At 38.0% G+C, this 20,192-nt stretch overlaps 2 protein-coding genes across 4 annotated transcripts in view; both read left to right on the forward strand.

Moving 5' to 3' along the window:
- The first annotated feature begins 2,192 nt into the window (after nt 1-2,192).
- Nucleotides 2,193-11,628, forward strand: LOC110054995 (uncharacterized). The gene is made up of 8 exons (XM_089276821.1): nt 2,193-2,220; nt 2,883-2,954; nt 3,440-3,605; nt 4,260-5,704; nt 6,247-6,393; nt 6,912-7,048; nt 7,572-7,734; nt 8,362-11,628. Exons 1-8 carry the CDS (start codon nt 2,193-2,195, stop codon nt 8,532-8,534), a joined length of 2,331 nt encoding a protein of 776 aa, XP_089132947.1. The 3' UTR covers nt 8,535-11,628.
- A 78-nt stretch (nt 11,629-11,706) lies between these two features.
- Nucleotides 11,707-20,192, forward strand: part of LOC110054996 (uncharacterized) — a 14,523-nt gene continuing 6,037 nt past the window's right edge. The window contains exons 1-7 of one of the 3 annotated variants that reach the window (XM_089282039.1): nt 11,707-14,373; nt 14,814-14,924; nt 15,650-16,285; nt 16,990-17,200; nt 17,790-19,102; nt 19,353-19,490; nt 19,774-19,910. In XM_089282039.1, coding sequence (XP_089138165.1) covers nt 14,831-14,924; nt 15,650-16,285; nt 16,990-17,200; nt 17,790-19,102; nt 19,353-19,490; nt 19,774-19,910 — 2,529 coding nt within the window. In that variant the 5' untranslated portion in view covers nt 11,707-14,373; nt 14,814-14,830. Of the gene's footprint in view, nt 14,925-15,649; nt 16,286-16,989; nt 17,201-17,789; nt 19,103-19,352; nt 19,491-19,773; nt 19,911-20,192 lie in introns of all 3 variants that reach the window. The other 2 variants (XM_089282038.1, XM_089282037.1) reach the window with 2 other exon arrangements.

Below are 20,192 nucleotides of genomic sequence, written 5' to 3' on the forward strand. Positions count from 1 at the left end.
TTCTCATAAGTCTCATTTTTTTTTCGTCAAGTCATGTATTTCTTCGTATTGTGATCATTGGTATTATCAGAAAGTGCCCATTTTTCGGTCTTGGGTAACCGAGGCAAACTCCTCTCCCCTCTCACAAGTTACACTAGACGAGCTGATTTTTTTACTGTTTCCTTAAAAAAGTCAAAGAACCGTTAGAGTTGTCTCGGAGGCTAGACAACTCGAGGAGGCGAGTTGTCTGGTCTCGACAGAATAGCCCTTGAGAGCACTATGGCTCTCCTATACAGGGGCGCTCAGGGAGTAATGTGGCAAAGCCCGCAATGATAAATTTAACAAGAAGAAGAATTAATAAACTAGCCTTTGAATATGTCAAGTGAAACGTAAGTAATCATGTGGGGCCCGCCCTTTGTCTCGCCTAACAGTGACCATTTCTTCCTTCGCAGATCGAGTTAAAATTAGTATACATCATGACCAAAAATAAATGTTATGATCACGTATAAATATTCCGATTTGTCAATTCCGTCAACGATTAGTATTTCTGGGCAATATAGTGACTATTCCAGGTTAATATTTTCAGGATACAGCGTCATTTTCTTGTTAATTGCTGGTTCAATCTTGTTAATGGTCTTATTATCCTGAGTGGTTATATTGAGATGTGTGCCTTATGCATCGAATAATATGAATATAATGCTCTATTTTGCCGTATACCTAAGATTTGTTTATTGTCATATGGAAATAGCTGCTGCGTGAAACTAAAATCGTCCTGAAATCATAACTATATTGTTACGTTTTGGGCCTTTAGACGCTATCAGTTGTTGACGGAGAAATACAACAAACAATTCTATAAGGAAAGTTGATTTCTCTTCTTATAACATCCTACTTTTAGTACTAGTGTATTGAAATTTAACACTTTGCTGTTAGCATAAGGAGAATTGGCAATCGAATACTTCAAGCTGTCTCCTTGGCCATGTTTGCTGCTCCTCAGAACTCAAACTAAGCGAACATTCAAGAGATGTTCGCGAGCAAATGTCGCCACAGAAATGTTGCGTATGCACTGAGACGGCAAAACAGCTAGGTTTGTTGTATTTCTCCGTCAACAATTGATAGCGTCTAAAGATACTAGCTTTGTGTGACATTTGGTGGCTCATAGAGCCATAACATGCCAAATATAGAGAGAATTACGGCCGGCCCTCTTTTCGCGGAGGTGTCCGCAATATAGAGGTAGAGATTATATAGATTCTGGTTACACTGGGACCAAATCAACTGGCTGTAGTATAGAGGTGTCTGTCCGTATTACAGAGGTGTCCGTAAGGAGAGGTTTGACTGAAATAAAGTGCTTTTTGCCTGAGGTCCGTCACGGAAGCTGATCGATATTCCAGTTTTGAATCATGAATGTTAAACAACCCATTAATGAATTCTTACGTGTTTTGTTGGGTTCCATTAGTTTTAAATATCAGCCTTTTTGCGGATGTTTATAGAATGATATTTTCTAGCGTTTAACAACCAAAATGAAAAAATAGATGGTAAAAGGTGTGTGCAACTAAATTGTTTGTTATGTAATTGCGATGTCAGGTAACTTGTCGTGACAAACGAAAATTATCAAATTAGATACAAACGAAGGTGGCTGTAATTCAGTAAGTTTTCTTCATACCGGAAAGATATTGGTTTTTTTCTTTCAGAGTGTTACTTTCAAACAACTGAAGGAATATCACGATTTTAGTTTTCAAAGTGCGCTATAAAAAGCTATGACGCAGCACTGCTGAGGCTTAAAGACAGGCCATTTCCGTGTGGCCTCTATCCTTTCATTTCACGTCTATATGAGAGGTTGTACACGAGGGCTCGTCTTAAAACAGAGACAAAAGGTAACTCCGATCGTGAAAAGCGTCGCCCGTTTACGAGTCTCGGATTTCAACTGAATCTAAAGTTCTTTTGCAAGGGCAAGTGTCTTAAGTTTGGCCTACATTTGAATTCGTTGATAATTGATTAACCAATGTTATTTGGATGGTTAAAAAGCTTTAAGTTGAGCAGCTGTTTTGTGATCGTATGCGACTGCAGTGTGCCCGTAACATGTCTAAATGCAAAAGCAAGTAAAAGCCGGTAGAATCGTCTAGCAAAACTAAGAAGAACGTTGTATTCAACACTGCGCTAAAGCCTAACAACCTATTGTAGAAATACTCTAGCCTCGAATATGTAATCGTGGCGCCATGGAATCCAGGAGCATTCAAGGTGCAGGTAATCTGTAATGTACACCTGGTGTATTCAAAAGGAGTCAAAGATATACACCTGAAGTATCCGAGTCAAATTCGCAAAAACAGGATGGATTCTAAAAGGATGAGTTCCAGGTGTATAGTTTTTATAGCCGACAGAAACAGAGGTTGTTAAGTGATCCTATTCATAGCTTGCAAAGCCATACTGAAGTCGTGCATTGAATTTTCAGGTTATGCAGAGAATGCGGCTACTTTGTGGTCACCTGATTTTTCGTCACTTCACAGCAGTGTCATTGCTTGTAGTAATTTCTCTTACAACATGTTTTTGGAAAGGAACTGAAGGCCGTGTCACAGGTAATTCAGTGTAGAGAATGATAATTACTGTAAGAACGATTTATTTAATTACAGGTTATTACGGGAAATTCGAGAGAACAACGTTACCAACAATTACCAATTATCCAGCTATGAATTATCCAAACCGCGAACAATTATCAATCATAAAGGAATACTGTCGACCAAATCTCATGATATTCGATGTATTTATCTTATTTATCAATGCCATTTCATGTTTGTGTGCCGAAATTATTTGTTTACTATTTCGCATGATATAGCATATAACCTTTTCAACTCTTTACCTTATTTCCCTGATATCCAGGCCAGACACCGTTACTATTCTTTCTTTTACAGGACCAGCTCCTGAATCTTTGCTTCTCAGTACTTTGCACCCCAACTGCAGCCAAAATGCGACCACAAACCAAGGTACGCCAGTCAATGTATTTTACACGTAAAGTTTAACATGGAAGGAAAGTTAGATTGCTTTCCGCATGTTCCGGCTTGAATTAAAACAACTGAACCTTCTAGCCAACAGAATTTAAATGTATCTTAAATCTAATAGGTTGCCTTTGTACGATTTTTCTGAATTCCAAATCTGCTAGAATCTGCAATTTTAGGATTTAGTGTAAAATGAGTACATGCTGTCAAATTTTGAAATAATTAGATGAAAAACTCTTGGAAGACTATAAAGGAATTCAGAATATAATTAACACTGTTCATTTTATTGCGTACAGAGATCCATTGCTTGTTTATTTGTGCACTTTCCAAATTAGAATTTATTTGGACTGTTTGTTTGTAAAATTGTTAGCGTCGTTGTATGGAATTTTGCGCAACTAATATAATTATTTAAAATAACTAATCCCAAAGGCAGTTGAAGAATTTTTATGTTTGGAAACTTTCATACTGTCTAGGTTCAAAATGGGATGAAAACATTCATATTTTAACACAGTACTGCAATATGACGGAATACAGTTGCAAAGGTCGCTGTGGAAAGGAAGAACGAACTAATGCACGGCGCTGTTTTTGTGATAAACTTTGTGGTGACTTTGGTGACTGCTGTTTTGACTTCGATGCATTGTAAGTTTCTATACTTTTTTGTAGCACAACTATACAGGCTATTTATTCGGATTTCCCGCTGAGGAAACTAACGTTTATGCAATCCAAGTAATCCAAGCCATTTTTTTTGTTTTTGTCAATATCTAACTGCAGATTTTCCCCTACAGCAGATTCTGCATGTCATGCATTATATATAAACCAGGAACCGATCAGGTCTGCTAATAACATCCTGGTACAAATATCGCTGTTGGTACACTTCCTAAAGAAAGAGAACTTTTAAAACGAAACAATGAAGTTCATAGCGAACTAAGACATTGTCAAAAGCTCAACCTACAACCCTAACATATAACCACTCAGGTACTGGGAAAATTTCGTAACACAAACGAATTTCGGAGGTAGAGGCTAGACTACATGGCCCAACAGTGCATCGTTTAAATAAAATTAACAGTGGAAAAAAAATGTTTAATTATTGGTCCCAGAACAATCTAATCAGTCAGATGTTGAGATCATTAATTGATACCCTGCTTACCAAGAAGCCGCTGCATACTAATAAAACTAGTTCATCCACACTGCTGGCTGACGGCATTCCTGAAAACCCCAACACAATAAGCCATTTTCTAAAACTGAAAACAAACCAAAGTACATCCAAATGAGACAATTCTTTTTCTCTCATAGATGCCGAACATATGTGAAACCTCCTCGCTGGCCTTTGAATGAAACCTGCTTGGTTAACGAAGGCGTGTTCCAAAAAAAAATCAATAGCGTGGCAGTTTGGAACATGTGCCCACGGAACTGGACAGAAAGCGACGTGAGACAAAAATGCCAGGATGAAGATCAAAGTGACCTTAAAAGTAATTTGCCAGTATTTGACAAAGACCGCGACGTAACGTATAGAAATATATTTTGCGCAAGATGCAATGGTGCTCCACTGAGTGCGAAATTTTGGAAAATCCAATTCAATTGCAACAATTCCTTAAACGCTACAACTTTCAGTTTACTAGGCAACGAGACGATCCTGTTACCTGGGGATTGCTGGATCGAGAAATTCCCAGACCCTTTGCATTCACCTCGAAACCCGTTAAAACAATGCATTCCTCGGTTCCAAAGGTGCCGACATACAACCCTAGAAAATGGATTTCTCTGCGAAACCGATTGCCCGAGGTACGCTTTCCCAGTATGCTCTGCAGGTATACGATCCCGAAACCCACGTTGCGCTTTATGCGCTGGTTTCAAACTAGATGAGCTCAACTGCACCTGTGACGCTGATTCAATAAGAGGAGTACCTTCGCTCACCATGCTCTTTGATTTTACTTCTACATCTAAGTACAGTGTTGTGGTACGAGATGAGAGACATTACGTGTTTAAAAGAACTAAAAAAGAGTTCTCATGCCGTTTTGACCAGGTTTACGATCCCTACGCAGGGACCTGCAAAAAGATCGCCTCAACGGAATTTTTAACTGCAGTACGTCTTGGTAACCGGGCCAAAGATATCAAGCAAAAGCGAAGAAACAGGACAAAACTGCAGTTAAACGTTACGTCCATAATGAATAATGAAACTGGCTATACGCCTAATGGATTGCATCATGGTCATCGAAACGAAAGCACAAGCCAGGAATGGAATGAAAACTGCACTGGATTGGCGTTCAATAAGACGGAATATGTGCTGCTTTCTAACGGTTCCGTCTACTTGAAACTTCACAAAAAGATGTACAGCAATATGACTTATAATATCCATAATAAGACATTAGTCTTGTGCGTGAACTTTTCAAGAAATTACACGAGAACAGAAAACGAAGGTGGCATACAAACGATCACTAAAACGCCAGCATCATTCCAACTTCTTACCTTAATTGGATGTATAGTGTCGACGGTTTCTCTTGTTCTTCTGCTGATTACGTATCTTGTATTTGCTGAACTCCGTAATTTACCTGGGAAGATCATAATCAACTTGATATTGTCTCTATTGCTGTACCAAAGTGTCTTCTTTTTGGCGCTTAAAAAGGACGATCAAGAAACATGCCTGGCAATCGCGGTTCTTCTCCATTTCTTTGTTCTGTCCTCCTTCACGTGGATGAATGTCATGGCTTATGATATGCGTCGGATTTTTACTAACGCTTCAGGTTCGTTGGGTGTAGTTGACGTATTCGTTGTGCTACAATTAACGCCTATTTAAACTAATGTACGATGAAGTCTACCAATTGCTTTTAAATATAATTATCAAGGTGTGGCTACCAGTTTTCGTTTTTTTTCGCTAAACAGAGGAAAGGAGGGGTAGCCCCATGATACGTATCCAAAAATATTTATTAGGTAGTAGCCAAACTTAAATCGAGCGTGAACTACAAAAAGGCTCATTTCATAGGGAAGATAACATTGAAATTAGCTTGGACCCATTGCCCTCAACCAGGCCCGAGTAGGATACCTCATCTTAAATGAAAAACTTCATGTCCGAAGGTTTAATAAATGCCCGGATGATCTTGCTCGGAAGGAAAATAAGGAGAAGAAGAAGATCGTTTCTGGGAGGACGGATGAGTTTTATTCAAGCTCTGCCACAAAGTTAGAACGTTTCATCTAATGTAGTAATGAGATGCCTTATGTTATGACTTGACGGAGTTTCCTTGTATTCGACTTGCGCAGATCTAACGCCTTGATACTTCTTTTAAAGAGGGTGTTGCGGCAAATCGTCAAAATCGACAAGGAGGCTACACGATGCGTCTCATGAAATATTGCCTGTATGCCTGGGGATCACCTCTGGTGATCGTCGTCGCCTGCATTGTAGCCCATCATGTCAAAACAGGATCTATTGAATATGGTAAGCGTAACATATCTGAATTGATCTGAATTCATAGATATCAAGTTCACTTTCTGTCTACACGTCCCTGCCATGAATTGGCTGTTTATAGATGACTCTGATTGCGAGCATTGATCAAGATGATTATCAATCTGACTTTAATTAGTTCACAAAGATAAATCAACTGCTGCAACAAATACTAGAAACCGGACGTGTAAAACATTGGGTCTTCGTCGGAGCAACATTTTGCTCTGTGGAGAGAGCAACTGTCAAGTGTTTCACTTGCTCCACTACGCAGTAAAACAGTTTCTTTAAACTACATAATGACCACTTGTTCAGTGGATCAAATTAATGATATGTAATTATACTGTGTCAGTTCCAATGAAACGTATCTGATGAAAACGACTTTCGACTCGAGCTCTTGCGCGTTTATGACAAAATTATGTTATTAATTGAATGATATGTATAACGTGAGTATACATGGTACTGTGTTAAAGAAGTGTCTTCACAACTAATGAGCTATTTTGGGATATAAACAGGGCAAGGTGAAGAGGAATGTTTTATATCACAGCCTCAAGCCCTTCTTTATTCGTTTGTTTTGCCTGTTGCACTGGTGATGATCTTCAATCTGTTTGCATTGGGACACACAGTCGTTCATATAGTCAAAACTCGAAAGGTAAGAAAGAGCACCGGAAGATTATGAAAGTCTTACAACATGCCATTTAAAGATAGGTTTATAATTTACCCCTTGTCCTTCCTTCATATATTTGCAATATTCATGTACCTCTGATGCTATTTAGTTATGTTAATTCTACTACAGTACGGGTATTTCTTCAAGTACATGTAGTAACCTCTGTTGTAGATTTTATAGCTTCTGGCTTGGTCGATCTTATTGAATGAAAAAGCGAGAGAAGAATGAACGAAAATTAGATTAAAACACACGAACTAGTTATGGACTGTCTTCATATGCCGACAAGAATATAAGTCCTGTTCGTCTGATCACGACCAGGCGTCTGCTTCATTGACTGACCGACTGATGGACAGATGGAGCTGATGGATTGACTGACTGACTGACTGACTGTCTGACCGACTACATGAATGACTGGCTCAGAGACTGAATAAAGGCATGCATAGATAGGCACATTTGGATTTGTTGGTTGTCGATGATCGTTTTTGAATATGAACTTGTTCAATTTCAGGGTGCGCAACAAGCAAACAGGCAGCAACACGGCACCAGCGTAGCTCTGATCTGTGTTAAAATGGCTTCAGTGATGGGAGTCACATGGATTCTCGGGATTGCTGCAAACCTGAAAGCTTTGTCATTTTTGTGGTACCCATATGTGGTTTTAAACAGTCTTCAAGGTACGTACCTTATTATAGCTCAGTCACAGATAGAACCATGTTTTGTTTTACAACAAGATCAGCACAAAGCGACAAACAACTTCAATATCTTACTTGATAGGATTGCATTCACACTAAACTAAAATTAAACTCTCATAAAAAAAAAAAACAAAAAAAACAGCATAACTGTTTAATTCTTTCAAAACCTTTTTCTTATGATTTAGAATGCAATTGGCCCTAATCTGGTATATCGTACATCTGATCTAGGTTGTTACATTTTGAGTAGTTACTGGCAGAACAGTGTTGAATTATTTACCTTTTTAGGGCATTAAACCAATTTCAATTTTCTGAATTGCTGCAGTGATGTTCTGGTTTTTCCAAAAACTAGTATTTGCCTGGAATTAATATCGATGAGTGAAGTCCGCTCTTATTTCATTACAATATATATTTTTTAATATTTAAGAACTGGTTCTTTGTCTGAGAACCTTTGAAATATTTAAAATATTTTTACATATTAAAATATTTTAAGATGTTTTATTCCAATGTTTTTCTCAGAACTCTCACAACCGACCGTTATATACGTTCCAAATCAGTGTTTTAGGTACACTGATATCTCAAGAATTTTGGTTTATTATTCTTTCTCTACAGGGTTGTTCATTTTCCTGTCTTTTGCTGCAAGTGGGAAGGCTTTGGAGTTGTACAAAAGTAAATTGGCTGGAATCCAAAGGAGTCGCGCAACACAGAACGAAGTAAACGCTCAAAGAAACTATAACTGTAACCAAACAGATGGAAATCAAGTTGTACAGGATACGCGCTTATAAATAACTAATATAACAGTGTATAATGTCGGGTAGTGTACAACCCGAAATATGTATGGGTTATTGACCAAGTGTGAGGTCAAGATGGCTGGATATTGGCCAAGTTCTTTTTTTGCGTGTTTATGGACCGAGACGGAGTCGAGGTCCATAAACTCGCAAAAGAAAAGAACGAGGCCAATATCCAACCATCTTGACCGAACAAGCTTGGTCAATAAAGGATTTATTATATGGCTTTCTGGGAAGTTTTTCTTGCGGGACACATCGGGTAGTCCCGAGCGGGCAAGATAGCTCCATCTTGCCCGCTCGGGTAGCCAATCACAGCGCAGGATTTGATTCATCTTGCCCGCTCACGGAGCTATCCATATAATAAATATACGTTATTGGTAACTATAAGTTAGAGCAATTTCCAATTTAGTGTCGCCAAATCCTAAGTAATCACTCTGGCCAGTAAGAAATTACACCGATAACTCAATGAACCAATCAAAATTCAAAGCCACAACATTATGGAAGCCGACACAAAGCGCAGGAAAACGTGTCCGAGCGAGTCACGATTGGTTTTGGTTTTACGTTTGATTGGAGGAGAAACAGGCACAAGATTTTTAAGTCAATCACTTCGCGTCGTAATGCAAAACCAAAGCAGCTTGACTGCAAATTACGCTTAATGAAAACCTCTCTAAACATACTACAGTTCAACGTCACAGGTTACTAAACCAAAGATTATTATTTAAATTGACATTAATTAATTAATTAATTAATTTATCCGTTATGCTATCCAAAGATCCCCTTTTAATGTTACACGCGTCCTGGGACGACTAATACACCAACGTGGCAACGTAGTTACAGTTGCTATGACTTTAGCCTCCAAAGGAAGACGTTCTTTGGACTCCTTTTTCAAATTCTGTCGTAGTTTCATTAAAAAAAAAAAATTACGCGAAAGACGAATTATATTTCGCAAATTGTCGCAAATCTGGCGATATGAAATTACATAGGAGTACTGTACGGGTCCGCAAATGATCCCCAAATTGAATCGCAAATGATCCCGGACCGGAAATGATCCCCATATTGGACCGCAAATGATCCCGGTCAAAAAATAAGGAATGGCATGGATTTATATCAGAGGAAGGTGAGAACAAAAATCATGAACTAAAAAACATGCTTTATCATTTTACAAATAAACATTCCACAGTTGCTGTTTTGTTCCTCGAAGGATAGAGATCGTTTTCACTGTCACGCTATATAAAAAAATATAATAAATCGAAAACCAACCAACGGAAAAAGCTAAGGAATTGTGATGTGCGCTATAGAAGATAAGTAAATAAGACACTTCTCCACGTTTTAGCCCTGTGCGTTTCCCCAAACTTCAGATATTCGTCGTAAATGTTTGTCAGAAATTTACAGAGCCCATTAAGAAAACGCCACGTTGGTGTACATCCGTGGTACACCAATATGACGGCCGGAATATAGTGTAAACATCTGGAACTTACTTTGGCTTTCTAGCCGACTTATTATCAGTACTAAACAAACAAGCATTTACATAAGCACTTTTCCTAATGCTCTAACTTCTAAAAAGGCTCAAAATCACGAGATAAGTATATATTTTTGAACAAACTCGATCGTAGCCTTGTGTCACGTAAACTCCATAACCCCGAAATTCAAAATGCTCTGGTTTCCAAACGAAGCACGCTAATTGTAAACAGATATAAATATACCGCCTCTTATGCCCGATGAGGATAAAAACACGTCACGTGAAGGCGATCTATTGAATTTGAAGTCTTAGAAAAACACATACTTGTAAACATTCTCGAAATCCCGGTGGCGATAGTATCAAACATCTATCAAACAGCTAACTTGTCAAAACGAAACGCAAGCCTTGGCCTTGCTTGGTCATGAAGCTGAACTTCATAACTATAGATTGGAATTTTGGCTTCTTAGAATACTCAAGCAGTCATTTCCGAGGAATTAAAGCCAAAATACGACCAAGGAAAAATTACAAAATAAATTTGTTCAAATTTCCAGTGCTACACACTAGGTTTTTTACAAAGTGATGAGGCGTTGTAGGCTTGTGGGTCTACTCAGGTGACGGCGTCTTCTGTCATAGTTGCCTCATGGTTAGACGAGTGGCGTTAATGGCTGATAAAATGTGATTTAACTATAACAGCGAAATATCAATGTTTAACAAAGGAGGATATGTAGCGTATGTTGCACTGATCATAATTTTACTCAGAATTGCAAAGAAATGCAAGCGAAGTCGTGTTTTGATGATTGAGTGGTGATACTCATGACTCGCAGTTAGTAACAAAATTTGGTCGAAAGTATAAAAAAAGGCAAGTTGTAAGCCATTATAATTATAAGATGGCTTTAATAAAAACATCGGTATTCACGTACGCCAATTCCCTATCCACACCATTTCTCCATCCATGCCATTCCTGATTTTTTAGTCGGGATCATTTGCGGTCCCTATCGGGGATCATTTCCGGTCCGGGAACATTTGCGGTCCAATTTGGGGATCATTTGCAGTCCGGGATCATTTGCTGTCCTGGGATCATTTGCGGACCCGTACAGTACTGAGTATATAATTAGTAAAATCTTCTCTGCAAAGTCTTCACATAATTATGAAACTGTAATAAACGTGATGTATTATTTGTCAGCTCACTGGTTCCCATGAAATGTAATCAGACGCCTTTTCCAAAATATATTGGTGAGCAAAATGTCCTTATTTTTTTTTTATTGTCCTTTCGAGATAGCAATAAATGTAATGATTTGCGTAATCTGCATTGCTTATTGGTAATTCTCGCTCAAGCCTCGACAAATGATTAAAACATTAGTATTGCATTTTTTTTCTCAAGATTAAAACTGCCATGCACAACGTACAGTACCTGTTAATTTCCTTTTTCCTATATATAATTTACGTATGTATTTTTTCCATTAGTGGCGAATAAATAAATGTAATGTAGTTTACTTTAATTTCAAGGTAATACCGAAAATTACTACGTCATGACCACCTTGCTTGCATTTACAGATACGCGTTTCAATATTAGGAGGAGAATTGTCATTAATGATGAAACAAAGTCATCTAATAAATTTTCCGTGCTGAGTAGACACTTATTTTCTTTTGTCAGGCGTTGTTTGTTGCGGATACTAGTGGATATTTGTTTACTTTTCTACTTGAATGCTCAACTATGAAATAACGTATACCCATGCAATTAGTCTCCTGAATCTCGGCTACATGTATGTACAACAGATCGATCGAATGGATAACCCTGACTCAAATCTCGGTAAATTATAACTATGTATCTATAATCAACCATACTTAGAAGAAATTTCCTTTTTAAAACAATTAATTACTCTAAAAACAAGAAACAAAATCAGTAACCTTTTCACTTCAGAGACAATCCGGTGCTGTATCCACGCTTACACTTCGCGTGAGAAAGAAGATGAAAAAGATGGCAGAAAATACCAAATTTATTGTGCGGCTCAGCAACTGAAAATGGTATCCGTCTAAACTCCGCAGACAAGAATTTCTCGGAAATTTATTCATGTCGAATGTGGAGGTAGCATTAAAGCGATCTAAATAACACAGATTTTATCTGCCATCCATAAAATCTCAATAATTAACGATCAGATTCGTGCAAGACCTAGATTGCACGTTTGTCGTACATGGTTTATAAAGACCATATATTTTACTTTGATTTACTCAACGAAAAATATTGACCAGTAATTACAAGCTTTTGCCGAGTACGACTCGCTTAGCTTTGCGAGGAAACAATTCAGTAATTCTTCATGCAAACGAAGTTTAGTACACGTAGATTTATTTAGGACACTGTGCTGCAGAATTTACAGTACCCTTCCAATAAGAATCGATTAACATAAAATTAACAATGAATCTCATATTGTTAACATATGAAATGCGCGTTTTCTTTGCTTGAATCAGTAACAGAATGTTGGAGCCTTAATTATATATGCCACTGTCTTTTTTCACCGATAAATATGAACCCGAGATGTTATCCTACTAAAGGTTATTCATATTTCCCCAACTGAAACAAAATTCTATAATTATTCAAACTTACAGTCAGGTGTGTTTACCAAATTCAGATCGGATATCAGATCCCAAGAGAGATTAACAAAATGATTTGTTGCGCAGCCTTAAGGCTTGCCATGCAGTAAGTAGTAATAATTAAATGTTTCTCACTCTAAAAGTAACAGTGAATATCAAATTGTCAACGTATGAAATACTCCTTTTCCTTGCTTGAATTTAACAGAATGTTGGAGCATTAATTATCTATACCACTTCTTTTGCCGATAAATATGAACTAGAGATGTTATTCTAGAGGTAATTCACATTTCCCCAATTGCAACAGAATTCTATAATTATTTAAACTTACAGTCAGGTGTGTTTACCACAAATTCAGATCGAATATTAGATGCCAAGAGAAATTAGCAAAATGATTTGTTGCTCAGCCTTAAAGCTTGTCATGCAGTTAGTAGTAATAATTAAATGTTTCCCACTGTAGGGAATGTTATTGACAGATCTCTTCATGTCATGCATATTGTGATAAATTTCTATAGTTTTTTTTCCTATAGTTTTTCTTTTTAGCTTTTTTTTATGCTTAAAATTTCAAAATAAATTAGCAACATACTAATGATGGAAAATGAATGAATTTGCCACCTTATCTTTACAGATTAATCATCATCAGCAGTCATTACCGCGCCATGGAACGCATGTTAAGGCCTTTTAAAAAATGCTGAAAAAAAAAATAATTGCATCCTTACTTTTTGCAGGATATAATATTCATTAACAGGAAAATGACATCGATTTGAAGTAATTCTAATCTGTCCCAAGACTTTTATCTCGATTTGGCATCGATATGCAGTGTGATGAGCAGAACTGTTAATTATATCTCCTTCATATTACATTGATGATTAGTGCTAAATCTGCATTTGAAAACTTCGTTAATTTGAAAATGAAAAGCAGTAAGACACATGACCTCTTTGGATGAGAACCAAGGTCCGCCCTTCCCAGCAGCCGGTAACGCAGCAGCTGTGCAAGCGATAGAGGGTGCTCAGTCTGGAATAAATGAAATATAGCAATACGAAATTGATCACTTCAATATCGCTTCCTATCCTTTGACCACTGGTAAGTGTTTTCAGCTTTAAAAACCTTTGATCATTATAATTATCGTTTATCAAGATTTTGCAAGAGTAAGAAAAAGCCGTGTTATTTCCGACCATTGAGTCTGTTGTTGTGAAAACAACAGTGGTTTGACTGGGCGTAAATCTTAACCTGTTTAGTCTGAAAAATGTGTGCAGTTCATTCATATAAATTTGGAAAACCGGAGGGGTTTTTATTTTCATGCATTGGTGTCTCCATTTTTAATATTTTTGCAATAATTATTTTTAAGGCGGTAATTATATTTCATGAGTTAAGGTTTCGAACATCCACTTTGTGATGTAAATAAATCAGCATATCTGGTCAGATATTCAGGATTATAACGTCCATACCATGCACGCAAGGATGTTTTCTTTATCAGAAATCTGATTGAAAAACCATTTTGTGATATCATATCGTCGCTAGAGCGCAGCAACAAATAACTGCTCCTAAAAGGGAGAATACATTTTGCAGAATATGTTTTGCCACCTGTTTACAATATAATTTGACTTTTTATTGATTCTAGCAGTCTTAAGCCGCATTAATAACACGTTTCTATTTCAAAGGATATAATGATAGCGTTGGTTAATCTTGCCGTGCGTAGAAAATTAATAAATGTTTTTCAAGCAAGCGTGGAAAATTTTCAGGTTTAGTTTAGTGGTATCCATCCGGCGTACAAGGAGAGAACGTGTAAAGGTGGGTGCGATAAATGTCATATCAACGTTGGACGGATGGCTGGGACGTTTCAGTGACACTTTACCTGTTTTACTTCAAACTATTTAAAAAGCTTAAATATTCAATACGGCGAAACACCACTCAGATATGATTGCTAATTTCTTCAGTTCACAACCATTAGGTAACGTAGATGGCAAACTATCTCAATTGCAATAAAAAAGGGAGAACTGTTTGCTATTGTATACTCGGTCAAGCAATATTATATTAGTTAGTTTTGTAACCAGCTTCGGGGCAGAATTTCTTTTTGCCAAAGATATATTTTTTCCCCTAATACTGCAACTACACTAACGGAATAGACAGCATCTTTCTTTATTACAACTGAGGCAGTTTTAGAACCATCAATTGAGCCACTGTCTTACTCTGGGAAAAGTCTTCTTGAGAATTCATGTTTATATTTTCAGGTGAACGTACGCAGAAAATGCCGTTTCGTCAATGCGTCTCCTTAATGTTTATTCTAGCGTTTTTTTGCCTGATGGGCTGTTTTTGGACGGAAATCGAAGGCCATACCACAGGTAATTCAAAATCAGAGAAACAATTACTAAAAAGCTAAATACCTCCTCTGGTCGATCTAATCATAATCTAATTATAACTAGACTTTTAGTTAGTTAGTTAATTAGTAGATTAGATAGTTTAGCTAGTTAGTTAGTCAGTCACTTAGTTAAGTTAGTCAGTTTTTATTTAAAGGTTTTAATGATTCCTAGTTTTACTTTCATTTTTACAGCTTAGCTATTTTATTTGTTAGTAATTTTTTATCACTGATGTAAATTTTTAATGTAAATTTTATTTTTAATAATATTTTTTACTGTAAAGCGCCATGAGCCATGGATATGGCGCTATACAAATCTATTATTATTATTATTATAATCACATTACTCTCGATTATTAGCTCTGAAAGGGAGATATTTCTGTCTACAACGATACCCTGCACAATTTTGTGATATTTCGAAACGTAGTTTGAGTGACTCCAATGCCCTGCACATAAAAGAATTTTCTTGAACCATTTATGCAAATTTCAGTGTAGGGAAAATTTATGGCAATGGTAGATTGCGTTGTTTATCGAGTGATAAATAAATAATGAAGTTTAAAAGAAATGTTAAGGATTGCTTCTTTTGTACGTGATGGCAAAGTGTTTCTACTTCACGCACACTTGATTAGCCTAGGGCTTTCAAATATAACATCGCGATCGGCTCTTTAAGCTACGACTTATTTACAGCTTTTATTATTGGAATATGTTTAGGGACGATTCTTGTGGTTCTGCTCTCGTCGTCGGCGCTTTCGAGTGAACCAGGACCGCCCTCTTCGCCAAGTGATGGTCAGATCCCTTTGCCTCCATCATGTTCGTCTGACGCCAATCCACCATCTCCACCTTCACTGCCATCTCCACCTTCTCCGTCATCCTCACCGTCTCAAGGATCTCCGCCACCTCCTGGACCACCCTCTTCGCCAAGCGATGGTCAGCTCCCTTCACCTCCATCACCTTCCTCTGGCGCAAACCCGCCATCACCACCTTCCGGCTGCCTACATCCTCCTGGATCACCTTCTTCGCCATCATCTTCTTCTGGTGCTAGTCCGCCATCACCACCTTCTCCACCTTCTCCAGGATCACCGCCATCTCCTCCATCTCCAGTATTACCTCCATCTCCGGTATTACCTCCATCCCCGGTATTACCTCCATCCCCGGTATTACCCCCATCTCCAGTACTACCACCATCACCACCCTCTGGGGAAGGTGGAGGCTCAGGAGGAAATCTCTCAGTGAGTACTACCGCAACTGCTTTTACAACTGTTCCTTCCCCCACAGGGCCGGATCCAAACTCTTTTCTTCTCGGCACTTTGCGCCCCAAGTGCAGCTCAGGGACAACTCATACCGATGGTAAGGAACTAAAAGTAGTTTATATGAGGAGTTTTGAAGTATGAATATTAATATATCGAGTAGGTTTCAACCGAACTGCCGATAAATATTTAAATTAGCAAATAGACCTTACTTGAAGCTTCCATAATACTCCTCAATGTTCAGGTTAAGCCTTACATGGACGTAGTAAGTATTTCATTGTAATGGAATTTAGAGTACATGCAAGTAGCTGGCTTCGACTTTTTTGCGTGCCGCGTAGTCCATATATAAAAGTAAATAAACCTAAAATCTTACCTCTGAGACCAATGGAAACTAGGATACAGATTAATTACACTGTTTAATTATGCAAGTGAATTAAGTTTTAAGAAATCACATGTTGCTGCATGGCATATGCAGCTCGCGCCAAAAATATTAGTAAAGCTAGAGACATGGTAAACACATGCGTCTTGACTACAAGGCTCGTCGAGTTTGAAAAATATCATGGTGTTTCAAGGCCTTATTCATATGCTGTGGAATCTTACCTGTATTTCCATCTCTTTTATCATCCACAATAATTACGTCAGTATTTCGAGTATTTGAGTGTGATGTAGTAGTTTCCTAGAAGGCGTCGGGAAAACTTGTAGGAATTAACATCTAGCTAAGATACATAGCTTGATTAAAAAAGAGCTAGACCAATCCTAACGCTATAATAAAATATATCTCATATTATGTTTTCATCGTTATAGACCTCATAGGTCCCAAGTGGGATGAACAAATTCGTCTATTGGCAGAGCGCTGCGAGGATAATGACAAGATCACGTTGTACAGCTGTAAAAATCGCTGCGGAGTGGAACAGAGAGATGCTTCTGTACCAATGGGAGCTAGATATTTACCTAGATGTTTCTGTGATAAACTCTGTGATGACTTTGGTGACTGCTGTTTTGACTTTGACGCATTGTAAGTTTCAGATTGTAATGTATGTAGGAAATAAATGTTAATTATATTCAGACCACTACTCATGCGGTAGGATTTTTCTCAAAGAGTACTTTTTGGCCATTTGCATGCGAATCAGGATCCGCATAGATCATTGTTGTCTTTGTCTCGCTAGTGAATAAATATTGTACTTCTGAATCAGGAAGTGGTACATACAATATACCACAACGATCGGCCGCGATACATTTCAAGCTCCTCTCCCTATCGGTGAACACAAAACTTCCTTCTGTGATGGAGAACAACACAAAATTCATGTTGTAGGACTTATGATTCAAGCGTCTCTACCAGTCAGGAATTGACCAAAACCAAAGCATATCCTCGTATCGACAATGAACACAAGCCACAATCTTTTCACTAGGACTGGTCATTAACAGTGTAATTCAGGGGATTGGGACTAATGTAAGTTACAACTTTATCCAATTGAGCTCCATTTACTGGTAATGACCGCAAACTATGTGTCATCCCATGCGACAAGCAATACGCAAAAACATCTCAACTGGATCTGCAAATTAGTTTAAATGTCTCATGAAGACATTGTTTTCTTCTTTTACAGGTGTCGAGCGCATGTCAATCCCCAGAAAAACCCTTTAACTTCGGATCATATTTGCCTGGCTGTCAAACAAGGAATTGGTCCAACGTACATTGGTTACACAGCCTGGAAGGCGTGTCCACAGAATTGGACAAAGAAAAGCGTGCGCCAAAAATGTCAGGAAGAAGATCAAAGTGACCTTTTAAGAAATTTGCCAGTATTCGACTTTGACAGTCTCACCACGTACAGAAATATATTTTGTGCGAGATGCAATGGCGCTGTAAACACAGGATACTGGACACTTCAACTCGAATGTGACTGGTTTAATGTGACGAACTTTAATTTTACCAGTGAGAGGGTCTTTCTGAGCAATTATAACTGCTCCATTAAAACATCACCAAGAGACCATCTGCTTAGTTTTTCAAAACGATGCGTTCCTCGGTTTCAGGACTGCTACGGTATCAGCCAAGAGAAAAACGAATCTTACTGTCAGACTGAATGTCTCAGATACGCTTTCCCTGTCTGTTTTGATACCGGACGAATCCTATTTAGAAATCCACAGTGCGGATTGTGCAATGGTTTTGATCCAAGTTATCTCGAATGCGAGTGTACTTCTGGAGGTAAACCAGGAACCCGTCCCCTCTCTATCCTTTTCGATTTTGGTTCCACATCCATGTCTGTTCAAGTAAAAGACAGTCAAGAGAGTGAGACGCTCTACGTTGAGCAATTTTGGTCTTGTTCTTCCGATGAAGTATACGATCCATACACTGGAAGCTGCAAACCCATCGTCTCAACCGGACGCGATGATCCTCGACGCAACGAAACCCAGACAGGGATTCTAAACTGTACCTTTATATCATTTAATAAGACAGATTACATACAGCTTGCGAACGGTTCCGTCTACTTAAAACCCCACAACAAGACATATAGCAATACTACATACACAATTCGTGACAACAGATTACTGCTGTGTCTGAATTTCTCAAGAAATTTCACTAGAACGGAAAAGGGGCGAGGAAACGGCTACAAGATAAGAACGACGCCAGCACCTCTCCAACTTCTTACTTTAATCGGATGTATAGCGTCGATTATTTCTTTAATTCTGCTGATAATTACTTACATGTTATTTGCTGAACTCCGCAACCTACCTGGGAAGATCATAATCAACTTGGCGATTTCTCTGTTGCTGTACCAAAGTGTCTTCTTTTCAGCGGTTAAACATGAAGACCCAGACGTGTGTTTGGCAGTTGCAGTTCTTCTTCATTTCTTTGTTCTGTCCTCCTTCACGTGGATGAACGTTATGGCTTATGACGTGCATCGGATTTTTACTCCCTCAGGTTAGTTGTATGTGCTGCCTGTGTTCAGAAGACGATTCATGCAATTTTTAATTAATCTATGAAGAGCGAAGGGGAGTTCAATTATGCCACAGGTTATAATTATAAATCTATGTAATAATATGTAACAATACGTACGTAGCATCATTCTTCGATTCAAGCTGTTTGGGTCACAATCCCTTCCGAATCTATCGAGGTAGTTGTGAGGCCATTGCTTGTAATAACTGAGAGTTTCCTCCTGATTGTGTTAAAGATGGTGTTGCTGTAAACCGACAAGGAAGCTACAAGAAGCGCTTGATGGCGTACTGTCTGTATGCCTGGGGAACTCCTACCTTTGTCGTTCTTCTATGTGTGACGGTTGACCATGTCAAAAAGGGTTCCGTGGGATATGGCAAGTAGATAATAATTACTTAAAGTATTGATGAAAATAAACTTTATGCAATTCTTGAATATTGCTTAAAACAGAGTTAAAATTAATACACTGTCGCCAGACTTGCCATCACGTGGAAAAATGAGATATCTGAAATAATTCAGCTGCAAATACCGCCCGAAATCTACGATGAGTATCAGAGAAGATACTGCTATGAGTCATTTTGATATAACAGTTGGTATTGAGTGGTTAAGATAAGTGTAACTTAATTCTTTACTCTATAGCTTTCTTTTTGAAATAACAGGGCAAGGAGCAGACGAATGTTTCATATCACAGCCTCAAGCGATCCTTTATGCCTTTGTTTTGCCTGTTGCACTGGTGATGATCTTCAATCTCTTTGCTTTGGGACACATTGTTATTCATATCGTCAAGACTCGTAAGGTGGGTAAAATTAACCATTAACTGCGAATTTTTTTAACGAATCGTTGATGACTCGAAAAAAATTACGAATTGCGTTATCGTCAATCACGGAAAGAAGAAATATTCAGATCTTTGCGGTTTGACTGAAAGACTACAAGACTGACAGACACGTAGATACAGGTTAGGAAATTCAAGATTTGGAAACTCAACGTTCGCGTTGGCAAATATTAAAAATTCAAGATTTGGAAATTCAAGATTAAGCCTTCCAAACATTGAAAATTTAGGATCTAGAAATTGATGATT

This window comes from Orbicella faveolata, unplaced genomic scaffold, assembly GCF_042242905.1.
Source record: "Orbicella faveolata isolate gen_17 unplaced genomic scaffold, um_ofav_v1 contig_12, whole genome shotgun sequence".
Lineage (NCBI taxonomy): Eukaryota > Metazoa > Cnidaria > Anthozoa > Scleractinia > Merulinidae > Orbicella > Orbicella faveolata.